This window comes from Chelonoidis abingdonii, chromosome 8, assembly GCF_003597395.2.
Source record: "Chelonoidis abingdonii isolate Lonesome George chromosome 8, CheloAbing_2.0, whole genome shotgun sequence".
Taxonomy (NCBI): Eukaryota; Metazoa; Chordata; order Testudines; family Testudinidae; genus Chelonoidis; species Chelonoidis abingdonii.
Window position 1 is genome coordinate 57,301,126 of NC_133776.1, and position 16,715 is coordinate 57,317,840.

The 16,715-nt window shown below is 45.3% G+C and overlaps 1 protein-coding gene across 3 annotated transcripts in view; it reads left to right on the forward strand.

Moving 5' to 3' along the window:
- Nucleotides 1-16,715, forward strand: part of HDLBP (high density lipoprotein binding protein) — a 95,426-nt gene that overhangs the window by 40,304 nt on the left and 38,407 nt on the right. For 2 of the 3 annotated variants that reach the window (XM_032781463.2, XM_032781465.2), the window contains exons 2-5: nt 11,842-11,909; nt 13,218-13,330; nt 14,425-14,579; nt 15,310-15,525. In XM_032781463.2, coding sequence (XP_032637354.1) covers nt 13,255-13,330; nt 14,425-14,579; nt 15,310-15,525 — 447 coding nt within the window. In that variant the 5' untranslated portion in view covers nt 11,842-11,909; nt 13,218-13,254. Of the gene's footprint in view, nt 1-2,407; nt 2,622-11,841; nt 11,910-13,217; nt 13,331-14,424; nt 14,580-15,309; nt 15,526-16,715 lie in introns of those variants that run through there. The other variant, XM_032781464.2, reaches the window with a different exon arrangement.

Sequence of the window (16,715 nt, forward strand, 5' to 3'; positions counted from 1 at the left end):
TGTGTGTCTGAGAGAGAGAGAGAGAGAACAGCCTGCGAAAGGTTTTTCCCACAACAGAAATCTCCACTCTAGAAGTAGAGGCAGTGATAGGCCCTTCTAGAACCTCCTCTGTCACAAAGCCTGGTGGCACACTCCATCTCATGCTGTGTGTTGCTGTTCTGTAGTTGGAGCCATATGGTTAAAAAGCCAAGGCACCTGAGGATTCCCTCTGAAGGATACGGTTGAAGAGATCCACAAACCTGTAATGTCTGAGAGACTAGAACTTCATGTGGATAACTATAATGTGATAGGTGTATGTGGACCCCTATCACTGATATGATGCAGTATGTCCCTAAGGAATGCCCTAGTGAGCCAGACAATGAGATGGAGATTTGGGGAAAGGAAGATGAATCCCAGTAGGGGTTCCTAGATGGGGATTTCATCTGGCAGTGCCTCCCTGCGCTGAGGGTAACCTGGGCAACGCTAGGCTACCTACCTGCACAAGAGCTAATTGGGTGTAGCTGAAGCTAGTTGCCCTCAGAGGCTTAAAAAGGACTTATCGTTTCACAGAGAAAATGGATGGAAATAAGGCTCTGATGCTCAAGGTATTTAGGCTTGTAACTCCCATTTAAATCAGTGGAAGCTAGGAGCCTAAAAAGTTGAGTATGTGGGTCCAGCTTTCTGGCAATCAGGCCAGGGAGACACTAGAAATGCCTTGTTTAATATTGGTGTGGTGTTCAGATGCTGTTTAGTTGCATGAAGGGAATAGGGTCAGAGACTTTACATATGTTTGATTTTTGGTTGCACCTTAAAACTATAAGGGAATCAGAAATGGTGAGGGGAGTTTCTCTGTTTTGCCTGGGACTTGTGCTGTGTCAAGCCAGCGGCATGGACCTTGCCTCTGCCACATAAAACAGCAGAAGTGAAAATGTGCTTGTGGGAGGACCAGTAGATATACAGTATACTGGGTGCTGAAGTATATTAAAGTTTATTGCTTTTAGCTTCCAGGGGATGGATTAAATTCCCTACTGGGTCTTTTCAATCTATTTAATTAAATACTGTCTGTATACATTTCACTCTATAAAAGCAGGGAACAACTGAGTTCTTTCCCTGAGGATTTTACAGCCTAAGTTAAACAGACTATACATTTCAGACATAATGTTTCAGATTACCCCCATCCCCACTCCAAAAAGCCCTCTACTCTATAGCACTTTCTATACCTGATAAAGGAGAAGAGCCAATAACTCCATGAAGTCTGCTAGGAACTTCAAAGTTCCTCTGTGCCAATGGCTCAAAACTGTTGCCATGGTTTAAGCAGACCTGAAGAAGAGCTCGGTGTAGGTTGAAAGTTTGTCTCTCACCAACAGAAGTTGGTCCAATAAAATATACTATCTCATACTCCCCGCTCCCCCCTTGTCTCTCCCAGTTAAGGCACCTTAGTTTCACAGCCATCCATGCACAAGCTAGCATTACAGCTGGCTGCCTTTGACTGCCCTAACCCAATAGGATCAGGTACCCATGTTGTAGCTAGATGAACTGGAAGTGACCTTTCAGTATAAGATGAGGCAAGACTCAAATCCACAACTTCCAAGACTGTAGTAGAGCACCTTAACCATTCAGCTACCACACCTAGTCTTAGAGTGGGGACTTTGCTATTGCCAATCCATTTTACATGGAAAACGTTCAGATACTACAATGATGGGCAGCAGGACAAAACCCCAAGATAGAAAAAACTCTAAAATCAACCAGATGAAGGTCTAATCTCTGTACCAAGCAAATGTATTTTTATATCCTTGTTTAGATTAATGTTGAGAAGTTTTACAGAAGTATGCTTTCATGACAGGTGTGACTGAGTAGAGGCTAGCTATTTAGGGTGAGAGAGTTCAAAGCAGCACAAGACATTGTGTAAAGTGCTGTATGTAAAAGGTGAGCCATAGGAAACATAGGTGCTAAAATAGTACTAAGACCTTATGTCTTTGCTTTTCAGAACATTCTACAAACACTAGTGAATTAACACTAAGGGCTTGCCTACACAGGGAAAGCAGTAGAACTATAGTGGTATAATTTACCAGCACAGCTCTGTAACTTCCAACGTGGACATTGGTCCAGAAATCAAAGTGACTTTTTCCCTGTAGCTGATGTACCTGAACTTTCCAAATGGACAGATCAACCCTGACGCCTGACTGGACTGTCAGAATGTGGGGAAGTGGAATTCTGAGGGGGGGGCGCTCCTGGCGCCCAGCTAATTGGGGGTCACACCCGCAGAGCTCACCTCCCTCTACTTTGCAGACGGGAGGGAGACAGAGGAAGGTTATCGTGCTGATCTTCGGCGCAGCCGAGGACCTACCGCCTCTGTCGAGAGCGGGAGGCGCTGCGAGCCAAGGTCGCGCAGCGGGGCCCAGCTCGTCCTTCCCCCTGATGCCCGGCCGCCCCTCTGGACCGGACCGGGGCAGCGCCCTGCCGGCGGCGCTGCGGTGGCGGGGCCAGGCCGGGCCTGGAAGGGAAGGGGCATGGCTCTGACGTGCGTGGCTGGGATTGGCAGCCGCCCGCCCTATATAGCAACCGGGGAAGGTGCCTCGTAGCTTTCCCAGGAGCGTTTCGGGGCTTCTCCAGCAGAGAGAGCTAGCAGGGCACCGGCCGGAGTAAGTTGCATGCCAGGCGGGGGCCGGGGCTCGGGGGACTCGTCGGCCCTTGCCCGCTACAGCCGAGGGGCCGGGTCGGGCCCGTGGCACCAAGTTGGCTGGAGAGGACGGCGCGGGCAACGGAGCCAAGCTGCCGACGTGGAGGCTGAGACGCAGCAGCAGAGGAGGGAGCTGCCTGCCCCACGCCCGCTCCCTGCCTGCAGCCCCGCGCCGCTCTGAGAGCTTCACTCTCGCAGCCCCCGGGTGCCGCCGCTGGGGGGGGGAAGACCTACGTGTCACTACTGCGCATGGGCCCGTGCTCGCCCGGCTCCGCCACCGCCGAACTTTGCACGAACTTTCTGCCCGGCCTTGTCCGGCGCGGGTTGGGGGCCGGTGACCCCCGGGGGAGGGGGGCTCCGTGCTGCAGCTGCCTGCGCGCCTGTCTCCCGTGCCGGGTAGGACGCTGTGCCGTGGCACAGAGAGGGCTCGGGCTCGCTGCCTGCCTGCAGGGGTATCTCCTGGCTGGGCCCCTGCCGCCGGCGTTGTTAGCTGGGCGCCCACCTGCTGTTCGTGGGTTCGCTGGGTCTGCGCCTTGCACGTGAGACTGTTCCCAGACCTGCTGCTCGCGGCGCCTGGCTCCATTTTCACTGTTTGTCTCTTTTTTTCCCCTTCTCTTTTGCTCGAGGGGGGAGGGGTGCATCGCTGAATTAACGTGGGATTTTGATGATGACGCTGGCAGTGGCCACAAGAGAGCAGCCAAGCACCCTCCCCTCCACCTCGGTTTCAGGGCTGCGTGATAATTCCCTTAAATCAGCCTAGCCAACATCCCTTCCACTCCCAAAACAGCTCAACAAACATTTAATAAGAAGGATGAAGTGTAACTTCATTGTGGTGTTGCTGCTAACTTTCTGTGTCGCTTTGACTGTTTTACTTTTTAAGATTGTTGCAAGCTAGTCATTTTTGGAGCTGGGATTGTGAAATTTCTGACATTGTTCATAGCTGATATTTGTAAGAATTGTGCAAAGTTCACTTGTCCCCCCCATCAGGATCTTTTCAGACTTACTTTAGTCTTTTAGACCTGTTTGTTAGAAACCACTCCACAGTTTGTTAATTTGCACAGCACATCAGAGGTTTAAGTGTGCACCAAGAAAGTCCCATCAGATGGGTTAGTGGGGTTCTGGGGAGGTACTGTATATTTGTCTGAGTAGGGCTGGGTTTAATTAACTATCTTGATCTTATTTCTCTATATGTATTTGGAGAGGATGAAATAATGACAGTAAATAAAAGCAAGGCATAAGGAGTTGGGGGAGGCTAGTTGCAAAATCAATGTTCTGCTTTTAATTACTTGAGAATGAGGGTAGTTGACTCATAGACCCAATCTTATCATTTTGAAATTACTTTATCTGGAGTGTCTGGGTGGGACTGGGTGAGGATGGCTTTACAGAAATTTAAGGAGGGGGGATAAAATGTTGTGGTTTCCGGGTTTGGGCTGTCTAGCAGGAGGGCAGATTTAGGTTTTGTCTAGACTAGGATTTAAAGGTGTACTGCTAACATGTTCTGTAATCTAATGTAGAGAAAGCACATGGTTTTTAATGTGTTCACCGTGTGTTAAACCCTAGGAGGGAGCCTAACTTGCACTTTATAGTAGTATAACAAATGTTAAAGTATACAGTCTCTTGTCTGCACTGGACTCCTAGGATGTCAGCCACCGGTTATGCTTCTTATCTTAGCCTAGACAAGAGCCAGAGTTCCTGGATGGGATCTATATGAAAGGAGGGTTCCCCTGAATGGCATTGTGTGGGTGAGACTGAGTAGCGGTCAGGCATGGCGGAGAGATTCTGGGTAGGTTTTATTAATGAGAAGGTTTTCTGGATGACTCTCCTTTTAGTGAAGAAAAAAGAGTGGAGGGCAGTGGTTCAAATACCTACCACCAGAAGCTGACTAGAGCGGCTTTACACCCAGTTAGACCTGGTGTACAGAAATCTTTAATTGTAACAAAATGGCCTGCCTTGGGATCTTGTCCAGTGCCAGATCAGACTTGCAAAATGCTATTTGTCCAGTGTAACTTTTTTTCCTTCCCACCCCCTCCCCCTTTTTTTAAGTAAAATCTTTTTCATTCGTTTCATGGTGAAGAGCAGGTGAGGTGTTTTGTGCTTTAGCTGGTGATTTCTCTAACAATTTTGCAAGGCTGATTTAAATAATTAGATATTAATGTGTGACTAGGCTTTCAGTAATTTGGTCCATATAACTGCAAGTGTGGGGTTCTGGTATTTTGTGTCTCTTTCCTTGCCCCCCTCTCCCAAGTGACTTTAGTTTTAGAGTCTCAGGTGACTCATTGCAACCACCTCCTTTAAGAGGTTATTTCTATGTAGGTATCACAGTTAGAATGAATATCAGAGTAACTTACTAGCTTTTCCCCTTAATGTTATCCTGTTACTCCTAGTTACCTTCCCTAAAGAATTCCTGTCCTGTCCTTGGTGTGTATGTCAAATACTTGTAGACGATCATGTCATCTCTTAGCCATACTGTAAATGTTATGTGCCTCACAAATTAATCCCCATCGCCTCCTAATCATTTGGGTTGCTCTTCTGTAGTGAGGCTAAAAGTGAGACTCCAATTTGTCAATATCTTCCTAGTAATCTAGGTACACAGAACTGAACATTCGTTTCAGCATTTCAGCATAATATTCTTAGTGTGGTGCTCTCAGATTGAGAGAGATTGTTGCCTTTTTTTGCCTCCATGACATGATTACTCTTCATCTGCAGTTCAAAACTGACCTAGCCTTTTTTTTTCTTTGATGTATTACATATGATTTGATCTCTATCAACTCTAGCTCTTTCAGTATTACCATGTCCCTGGTTCCTCTCCAACCAGTGAATATCTGTTTGTCTATTCTTCTCTCCCCCCCCGCCCCCCATTCATTTTCAACCCCTCCAATCTTTAGTCTCTCTATTATTGTGCCATAGATCACAAGGCCTAGAAAAGTATAAATAACTAGGGACTAGGCATCTTGGATGTATGTATCTATAAACTTGTTTAGTGATGTAAGGAGAAATGGATTAATCTTCATTGGAGTTGGGACTAGTACAGTAGCTTTTCAGAGCACTTAAACACTGGTTAGACTAACACACAAATGAAGTTTGTTAATCAATTTATAATTGACCATATTGAAGAGGACGAGGTTTTTGTAAGGGGCTTTATCTGGTGTTTAACAACTCTTAATCTTTCTGGGTGGCCTGTTTAAAGCTCAAACTTTTCTGAATAAAGTAGTCTTGTAGATGCAGTTAACTAGGGAGGGATTTGATAGGTTTACTGGCCCTTTAAGGTTGCACCTCCCCCTCATCTTTTTCCCCTCCCCCTCTCTGAAGCTATGAATGGTCACTGGTACAGGCAGTGCTGAGGTGGCATTTGCGAAAATTACTTTCTCTCTACGCTGACAGTGCTTGCTCTGCAGGGAACTCCTAAAGTCTTTCTAAACTTCAGAATGGTTTGGAAGTCTGCCTGCACCCCCTCACAGGTGTGCACATATACAGATTTCAGATAGGCTAATTACCTATTCTAAAAAAAAAAAAACTTTTCTTCTCTCTTTACTTTAGACATACGGCTTCACTTAAGCAAAATGTCCAGTTCCATTCAGAATCTGGTATGAATGCCTTTGTTAGAATATGCTTGCATTATAACAAATTGTCTGAATTACTCTCGATCTGTGTATGATAGGGATAGATTGCTTTTGATCTGTCAAGTAACAATCTACTAGAAACGTTCGTAAGAGGAAGCTACAAAAAAAGTAAATCTTGTCAGTTTGAAAGCAGCCAAAGCTTGAGTCAGTTTAACAGCTTCAGCCTTAGAAGTGATATGTCAACCAGTCACCAGTCATCCAGGGGTAGTCAATTATTTTTGTCAGGGGTCAGATTTCTTGGTCAGGTATAATCCAGGTCCAGACTCCAGAGAAAATAATTAGTAAATAAAAAAAAAAAAAAAATTCAGAGTCCATTCTAAAGCATCTGTCTGTCCAGATTTGACCCACCATCCACCTATTGACTAACTTGTCTTAAACTGATTAAAGTACAGGCAAGTTTAAAGGTATATTTGAAATGTAAGGTTTAGTGAAAAGAAATTGAAATAATTCTAAAGCTAGATTTGTGGGGGCTGAGATCAAGGATGCTCTGTCGCATGAAGAACAGACTGAAATTTCCCCCAGATCAGATATTGCATTTATTAAATGCTGATGTAAGTTTACCCAACATGCCTGATGGGACAGTATGTTCTGTCCCACCTTTAACATCAAAAAGGGCACAGGCTATATGGGATCTGTGAGGCAGCATAAAACACCTGAAATCAGAGACTGTCTTGAGAGTCTGCCTGACCAAGTGGGGCCAGAGTGATGGCACTCAGAGGCTGAAATTGGGAGGGCAAGGGTGAGGGCGTGGGGAGAGAAGGTGCACTTGCAAAAATAGAAGGGCGGCTTGCATTCACTGTAACTAATCTGTCTGGACTGCATAACCTGTCTACCATGTCACCCTGCAAGACCAAACTGTTGTATTTTGATCTCCTCTTGTCCTTTTAATTAGACCGGTTGGATCTTAGATTGTCTTGGGGGGAACTTTCACAGACCATCCTGGAAAGGTGAATTAATTTTCAACCGCAGAGGAAAGTTTGGAGCCTGCACTGCTCTATCAGGGTATGTCTACGCAGCAATTAAACACCCATGGCTGGTCCTGACAGCTGACTCAGGCTTGTGGGGCTTGGGCTACAGGGCTGTAAAATTGTGGAGTAGATACTTGGGCTGGAGCCTGGGTTTGGGACAGCCTCGCAGGGTCCCAGATCTCAGGCTCCAGCACAAGTCTGGATGTCTGCACCACAGTTTTACAGTTCTGCAGCCTGAGCCTGATAAGCTGCGAGTATTTAATTGGTTTGTAGACATACCCTACCTCAGAAGGATGCAGAACTAGGGACTCCACTCTCATAGTGGGTGTTGCTGTCAGGGCTGTGGTCTGACACATGTACAGGAAACAACCACTGACCATGGACGAGAATTGAGTTTTAAGGTGGAAAAGTTGGCTGTAGTTATAAAATAGGAGTGGTCAGGGAGTAGAAATATGCTATAATGTTCTTAACTAATCAGTCTCTAGGCTGGTTATATTTAGGAGTGCATCTATCTGAAAGCACTTTTTTCAGCATGTTTTGTAGAGTACGTGCAATAAATACAGATGAAGTCCGTATTCTGAAGATGGGTAAGCAGGTCCATGAAGGGAATCACACCTTGGGGTAAATAACAGGACACCAGAGCTTTGCAGGGTCGAAGGGAGCTGACTCCAGCCACCCTTTCTGTTTTCTGTGCATTTGATTATATATGTGGGATGTAATTTAACTTGATTACCCAAATGAGAATCATTTTAATTAAAAATAGATTAAAATGGCACATGATTTGCTACTGCTGTCCAAAAATGCTGATCCTGTTGAAAATCTAAATTGTGGCTTGCCATGTAGTCTCATATTTATTTGTTCTTGCATACACACATTCAGAACAAAATTTTAAGAAAATCTTCTGAGAGTACCATGTTGTTCCCTTTTGCCTAGGAACTGCAGTTCATCCAGTGGGCTTCTGAAATTTCTAGTGAACCAAAGCCATTTAAAACATGAGAACGTGGTTTGTTGGGTGAAAAGAAAGTATGGCCGTACTTCCCCGAAAGGTGGGGCATCCCTTTGGTTTAATAAGTGGTCCATTATCTGAATGTATTGACTTGATGGCCACTTCAGCTCTGGCCTGGCATGACCCTCTGAGGACTGCAATGTATCTCGCTGCTTGGGTAATTGTGGAGGCTAACAATGTCCACTCAGTCTGCTCTACCAGTAATAGAGCAGTAATTCACACTGCTAAACCTCAGGAATTCCTGTTCTTAAATACATTGCTCTGGTGTTGACTGCAAGGAGAATCACTGCAGCTGGTGTGGACTCAGTGAAACCAGCAGCTGTGCTCCAAGTCTCTGCCAGATGGGCACTAAATTAGGTCACAGTGCACCAACACCTTGTCCTTAACCATAACCTTTGAGGAGCAAAGCATGTGCAAAGTTAGCCCACTCCTGGTTAGCAGAAAATTGTGTTCTTCTGGGAAATCTGAATCACTGCCAGACATCTGCGCACTGCAGTCTTCAACGTGAATGGATTCAGGTTCTAGGCAGTACAGAAATCTGACTTTTGTGTAGATTGTGACTGCTTATGGCCAGGATAGTAATATTCCTTCTGTATCCTTACTGCTATTCATGGGTCATGATTGGGTGAAGACCTCTTCAGCCATACTCGTGTCCATCATGTCACTACCTCTGGCTGAAACTCTGGGAAGGGTGTGACTTAACATACTTTATTTGACTGTACCATCATGACTTAACCTGCTTGGAGCTGTAAATCTTGATGTTATCACACTGACTCTGTCATTAGAATATTAGGGGTGGAAGAGACCTCAGGAGGTTATCTAGTCCAACCCCCTGCTCAAAGCAGGATCAACACCAACTAATTCATCCCAACCAGGGCTTTGTCAAGCCAGGCCTTAAAAACCTCTAAGGATGGAGACTCCATTCTTACCATTGACGAGACTAGAGTTTGTTTCTTAAGTTATAATATTAGCCACACACACAAATATATTGGTGTATTCCTTCCAGAACATGTTGCTGGCAGTGCTCTAATTTAACAGAATGGCTAGCTTCACCTTCCCTCAACCTTTTCCCCTTGTATTCCCTGCTGGCTACTATAACTATAATACAAGTAACTTTAATGTTTGGAATTGAGATGAACACTCATTCAAAGAAGAACAATCAGGTGTGCGCACGTGCATGTGTATAGTAGCTGAAAGATTCCTCCCCTCCCCCCCCCCGTAGCATCCGTCGGGTCAGCCTGGGCGCCCCCTGGGATTGCACCTTCATGGCACCCAATAAAGGGCCCTGCCAACCCGCCACTCGCTCCATTCCTTCTTACCACCAGTGATGGTAGCTGGAACTTCCCCGTGCTCTTGCTTCGGCAAGCAGCTTAGCAGTAATTTTGGTTTGCGCTGTTAACAGTTTCCCCTCTCCTCCCCCTTATTTGCCACTGGGAGATGCCATGATCCCCCAGCTTCAAGACTTGCCAGGACTGATTAAAAGTGACCCCCATGCCTCCTGTTTATGGTGTCTGGGCGAAGGTCACCAAAAAGATTGCTGCAAGATCTGTTGGAAACTCTGACCAAGAACTCTAAACAGAGGGAGCAGTGGCTTAAAATCCTCCTCATGGAGGCAGCTCTCTGACCTCAGTCGGACCCAGGCATTGGAGATCTCGCTTCCAGGACATCTTTCTCCTCGTGTTCTACCCTAAGCTGCATTCCAGTAGCAGGGAGCAGACTTCACTCACTGGATGTCTGCAGGGCACTAGCTTTCTACATGGAGAGAATGAAGTCATTCAGAAAGTCGATCCAGTTATTCATGGCAGTGGTGGACAGAATGAAAGGTCAGCCAGTATTGTCACAACACATCTCGTCATGGATAGCATCCTGTATTTGTGAGTTCTATAACCTGGTGGGGATTCCTGCACCTCCAATCACTGCGCATTCCACCAGGACGCAGTCTTCATCAACAGCGTTCCTAGCTCATGTTCCCACTCAGGATATCTGCAGAGCGGCAATGTGGTCCTCCATCCATACTTTTGCCACACACTGTCTCTGGCCTGCTGGATAATCGCAATGCGGCCTTTGGACGAGCAGTGCTCCAGTCAGTGACAACTCTAACCCCCGCTTCCTGAACTTCGGCTTGTGAATCACCTGATTGGAATTGACATGAACAAGCACTTGAAGAAAAAACGATCATTCACCTTCTCGTAACCCTTGTTCTTTGAGATGTAGTGTTGATGTCCATTCCAATACCCACCCTCCTACCCTTCTATTGGAGTAGCTAGCAAGAAGGAACTGAGGGGGTGGTGGGTCGGTAGGCCTCTCTTTTGGGCGCCATGAAGGCGTGACTCCAGGGGGCACCCAGGCTGACCCAACAGATACTGCTAGGGGAAAAATCTTCCGGCTACTGTGCACATGTATGTGCACACGCTGATTGGAATGGACATGAACAATACCTCTCAAAGAACAACAGTTATGAGAAGGTGAGTAAACATTTTTTGTAAAACCAAAAACTAAGGGAACCATCATGTGTCTAGGCCTGATCCCAAGGCCAACTGAAGACAGTGGAAAGACTCCCAAAGATCTTCAATCAGTTTTGGATCAGGCCCTCACAATGGGTGATCTTGCTACTCTTGTCCTTTCCTCCTCCTCTTCCCCACCCCCCCTTAGTCAATCACCATCACTTATTGTGTCATATCTCGTTTAGATTGTGACCTCTTAGCAGCAAAGACTGAGTCTTGACTTTTGTGACACTTCTAGCATGCTTTGAGGCAGTCAGAGAAATGATAGAGGTACTGGCTTATTGAGAATGTGGAGAAAGGATTTAGGAGATGTCATTTGTGGAACACTTAGTGAAAGCCTCTTCAAAGCAAAACTGCAGTACTTCAAGTCAAAGGTGGCCTTGTGCCTCCAACTGATGATTAGCAGATAGGCAAACCCAAAAGCTAACATCTAACTTCAAAATCTCTGAAGTTCTAGGGGAAGCTCTCTTGACAAGGTGAGTATACCTGGCAGGGGGGTTTAGAATATGTTTCAAGACTCAAGTTTAGTGTCTAGTGCATGTTATAACCAGCACCTGTCTGCGTGCAGCTATGTCTGTCTGTCTTGAGTTCTGAGGAAGAGTCTGCATTGATTCACCTGGGCTTCACTCAATTACATTCCTAACTTCTGACAACTGTCAATTTTTATTGGCAGTTTTTCAGGTTGTTTCCTCCAACTAGATGGATTGCTGTTGATGCTGTGGTTTTCAGCCCTGAAACTTCCAATTCATATCCTACATCTGTTACTAATCTGCTGTATTTCAGCCTTACACTATAGGCTTTTGTAGGCAGGGTAACCAAAAAAAGTTTCCTGTGGGATTTAGCTTTGTGCTGGTGATTCTCTATGGTTGTGGTTAAACAATATGGAGGTGATGCAGCAATCTGAGTTAGTGTTAGAACTTCCTTGATGATGGGCAAGTTTGAGATGACACAGAGGCTTACTTAGTTTGAAACAAAAAATCCAGTAAAGGCAACACTCTCTCTTGAAATTCTGCAGGATTGGGGGCGTGTCATATTTTCTTTTGTCTAGGAGCAGAGTTAATAACTATTTTTTCTTTCTATAAAGCAAAAGCTGGCAGGCTGACAAACAGGCAGCTAACAGGACGGACTTTCTGGCTACTGACCATTTAGCTGGTAAGTTACTGTTTGTATATATCAGACTTTCCTGTTTCTGGGCCACTTGCTCGGCAAAGAGAAATTACCAGTGTTCTGCAGTGACCATCTGCCCACAGCTATCTTTTCTCATTATGGGCCTTTCTTGCACTATGGACCTGTACTTTAGAGAGCACCTTTCTGCAGTTTTATCCCATCAGAGCAATCTATGGTCATTGAATTTAAAAACAACCAAAAAACCCACCTTAATGATAAATGTTGATAGGATGATTAGAGGTTGCTAGTCTACTTGTGTTCCCCTCTTCTGTAGGCATAGGCTGTGGACATGCCACCCTTCTGAACTCTGATCACTGAGTTTAGAATGTGGAATGTTGGGCTGTGTCAAGATCAGTACGTTCTGTTACTGGATTGAATGAAAAGCTTGAGGCTGGGAGCTGCTATAGACCGCTTTGCTCCTTTAAAGCAACTGTTTTTCAGGGCTCTTTGTCAGGAGAGGGACTTAACTCCAATCTTGCTTATGAAGCAAGTTGCACACAGTTAGCATGAGTGTTGGTCATAGTGATTCTGGTTTGCCAAGCTAGAGGTGAGGTGGAGCTGTAGTTGATCATGAAAGGGGGTGAGGACTCAGGTTACCAAGGATGAATCTGAGAGAGAACCTGGCTAAATGCTTAAAATCTAGATTTGTTGCTAATGTTTGTTTCATGATAGTACTCCAAGCATAGAAAGCAGTGGGGAGAGTACAAGAGTCCACATAGTAGAAACTAGAGACAGTGGCTAGGCGAGATGCAGAACCTTCCTCAGTACTGTACTGTCCTTTGTGATCACTGCAGAATCAAATCCATTGGTAAATAGGAAAAAATTATTGGAAGTGGATTTTGCATTTCCTGCCATGCAGAAGTGTGGCCGCTAATTAATAGAGTCCTGCAAATCTGCAGATCTTTGCTTTATATCCATGGAGCCTGTTTGCAGATTGAATGTGGATACAAATTTTGTATCCATGCAGGGCTCTACTAACAAACTCTTATTGTGTGTGTGTGTGTGTATATAACACTTACCATCAATTTGTCCCTAGATGACATATGTACAAATGAGAAATGGTTTTCCCTTGATACTGACAAGAATCTCTTAAAGTCACTGCTTCCTTCCTGGGCATAGCATGAGGGAGGTGTTTTCACTTTTATGGAAGCTCTCAGGTAAACGCAGTGGCTCCTTCACTCCAAATTAAGTTTTAAACTAATCTCTTAAATTCTGCCCATGGAGAAGTCCACCTCTCCCTGTTTTTGGTTATGGTGATGCTGGTGATAAGCAGTGCACCGTTCTCTCTCCCAGTGGCATACCCGGATTGTGTGTAGGTGGGAAATCGACAATGAGCTCTGTGGCAGTTTTGACCCAGGAGAGCTTCGCTGAACACCGCAGCGGCCTGGCTCAGCAACAGGTGAAAGGTAAGATGGTCACAAAGTTCCTATGAAATCCCACTTGATATTTGCTGCACACATGAGGTCCCTCCTGCTGCCTACAAGTGCTTCAGAATTGCAGGGTACTTGTGGGCAGCCAAAGAAGAGATCTCCTTATTCACAGTATGGTGGGGCCATCAGATTATGGTTACCCACCTAGAGCAGACTAGTAGTATTTCATATCTGTTTTGCCCAAGTGTAAATGCCCTGACAGAATCAGGCTCTCAGCCTCTACAAAGAATCCTCCTTTTAACAAGATTGTGTCAACAGTGGTCCATGCTGTAGAATAGGGTGTATCTGGGAGAGCAACACACAGTGATGAGGGAGTACTTGCTCTTTTAGTAGCAGGGTCAGGCACCGGGGGCTCTTTCCTGCCACACACACACAGGTTTTCATGGCCGCAGCTAAGTAGGAGAAGCTACTGATGGACTCTGTCTCCCATCCTTTCAACACAGTGGGCCAACTCTAACTTGAGAAGAGTTGCACCTACTTCACAACAGGTCTTAACTTGGTCCAGTGTACCTAGAGCTCTTGCTAGTTCCCTAGTGGATCATACCTGAGCTCCCCCCGGCCCCTTGCCCAATATCCAGAATTTTGCTGGACTTCTCTGCTCTGTTTGCTCCAACCCTTCATCTCCCTCAGTCTCTTCACCTCAGCTTAACTCCACACCTGACACTCCTACCTTCCTCTCCCTTGCCCTGTCTGCCTCATCCTCTTTACTTTTCTTTGCATATAGCTCATCCCCCTCTTAACTGAACCCACCTTAAATAAATGCATATTGTAGCACTAATGTGCAGTTTGTTGCCATCACTTTTTTCACTCTGCTGGTGTGTTTTGCTCTTTCCCCCCACCTTGTGTTTGTCATGTCTATTTAGACTAATCTTTTTGGGGCTGGGACTTCTCTCTTTGTACAGTACTTACCCCAATGGAGCCCTGTTCTGGGTTGGTCCTTGGGCACTGCAATAATGAACCTAATCATGCACAACCTGCTTCCTTCAGCCCTATTTAAATAGACATCTGCAATGGGCATGAATGGGAGAATTGCTGGCAATTAAAACTTTGTATTGTTTGCCTCACTGCAGTTGCAGCTTTAAACTCTGAAGAGGAAAATGACCCTCCAACTTATAAGGATGCCTTTCCTCCACTCCCTGAGAAAGCTGCATGTTTGGAAACTGCCCAGGAACCGGCTGGTGCCTGGAGCAAAATTCGACCGATCAAGGCTTCTGTCATCACTCAGGTTGGTGGAAGCCAAACTTCTCATTTCCCCCTCCCCCCCACAACAGTGTATCTCCTCCCCATTTCAAAAAGAATACAGGTGAGCATCCCTTAAGAACTCATTAGGTAGTATACTGAGGGAGGGTGGAGAGTGGTTTCCTCCTCTCCAGTGACCCAGGGTACAAGGAGAGGAAGTACTGCAGGTGAAAATGATATGCGAAGAGGGTTAAACCAAAGGGCACTGCTTGCAGAGAGGAATATGCCCAGCATTCCTGTGATAGCTAAAAGAGAGTCTTATTCTTGTCCGAACACCCTAATTTCATAAATAGTATTGGTAATCCTGAGAATGGACAAGAATATCCCAAGTTCTAATACTAAAACGTGGAAAGGATATAAAAGTTCATGCTTCAGGGTTTAAGTTCATCTCTAACTAGGGTTGGGGAGTTAGAATGAGACCTTTCTGGGAACAGACTATTCCACATCTGCCTGTTGTGGGGTTCTTGCACCTTCCTCTGAAAGCATGTAATGCTGGCATGCAGAAGATTCCTGTGCCATAAATAAAACATCTTATTAAAACTGCCAAGAACTGATGGCTTAGCCTACTGCATGAGTATCTTAATTTTGTGAAGGGCGAAGATCCAGTGTAGTAACCCAACTTGTAGTCTAAGCAGTAGGGCTTGTCCATATAACTCAACAGCCTGTGTCACGCTGAATAATCTGCCCTTGCCTCACCTGTTATATGGGTTGATCAGGTGTTTCATGTACCGCTGGAAGAAAGGAAATACAAGGACATGAACCAGTTTGGAGAAGGAGAGCAGGCCAAGATCTGCCTGGACATCATGCAGAAGACTGGAGCTCACCTGGAGCTCTCTCTTGCAAAGGACCAGGGCCTTTCGATCATGGTCTCTGGCAAGCTGGAAGCAGTCATGAAAGCTCGGAAGGAGATTGTTGCTCGGCTTCAGACACAGGTGAGTGTATCTAACTGTTCTCTTCTACTTGTCTTTGCTCCTCCAACAAGATGCCCTGCTGCTTGGAGGCCTCTGGGCGTGGGTGCTCATAAACTGAAGAGTTGTAATTAGATGACTAATCTAGTTTTGCCTTGCCTCTTTCAAAATGCACAAATGATGAATTGGGATGGAGACCAGGCTTGAAAGAGGGTTCAAAGCTAATTACAGGCCGTGGTGTAAACTCCTCCCCAGGTAGATCCCTGCAACATCTGCTGTACAAACAAGACATTGCACCTGGAGAGACTGGAGACCCCTCACAAGACGCTAGTATTGCCTGGGAGATGGTTAACTGTTAATGTAGTATGTACATGCAGATAAATGGGGGAGGTGAAGGAGAGAAGTTACTAGATAGTAGTAATACAATCGGGGTTTCTGATGACATAGCTTACAAGTGGGACTTTAGTTACCAGAAACCTATAGATGCAATTGTTTTCTCCTCTTACTGCTGCATATTTTTATAATCTGTCTGAGGACAAGAGTATTATCAAGGCTTTCTTTCTATATTTAACATCTCTCAGCTCACTTTTGACTTGCCATTAAGGTTTCTCAAATGCATTTCCAGCAGAAGCAGTTGCCATTGATAACACTAATGTACGCACCACAACAGTACCTTTCCACCCACATGTTGCACCCAATCAGATGGTAAACAATGATACAAGCTCTAGAATGGGGCACATTTGGGAGTGCTATAGGAGAGCACTTTTTGCTTGAATATAGCACGTTTGGGCACATCAGCCTAAGGTTTCCTATCACGTTTGCCCAGAGTCTTTGTCCACCCCTTCCTCATCCCTGTATCTCTTGTTTTTAACCACACACCAAAAAAAAAAAAAAAGGTAGCAGGCAGTAGAGTTGAAGCCTAAGTTGTCTATAGGCTACACTGCTAGGATTTTTGTGGGTTTTTTCTTTCTTTTAGCCTTGACTTTTTCGTGTGTGTAACTTTAAAGTCTTAATATACATGAACTGGCATCAAGAGATCCAATAGGATCATAAGCCACCAAGATAGCGAAAAGGTTAAAACTGAAGTGATGGGATATACAAGAGAAAGCAATATTCCCAAGCACATACCTAACCCTTAATGGCAGATTCAGAGAGTAGGTTCTGAAAAAGTAACCTCTACAGTCCTGGGATGACACCAGGAACAGTGCCTTTTG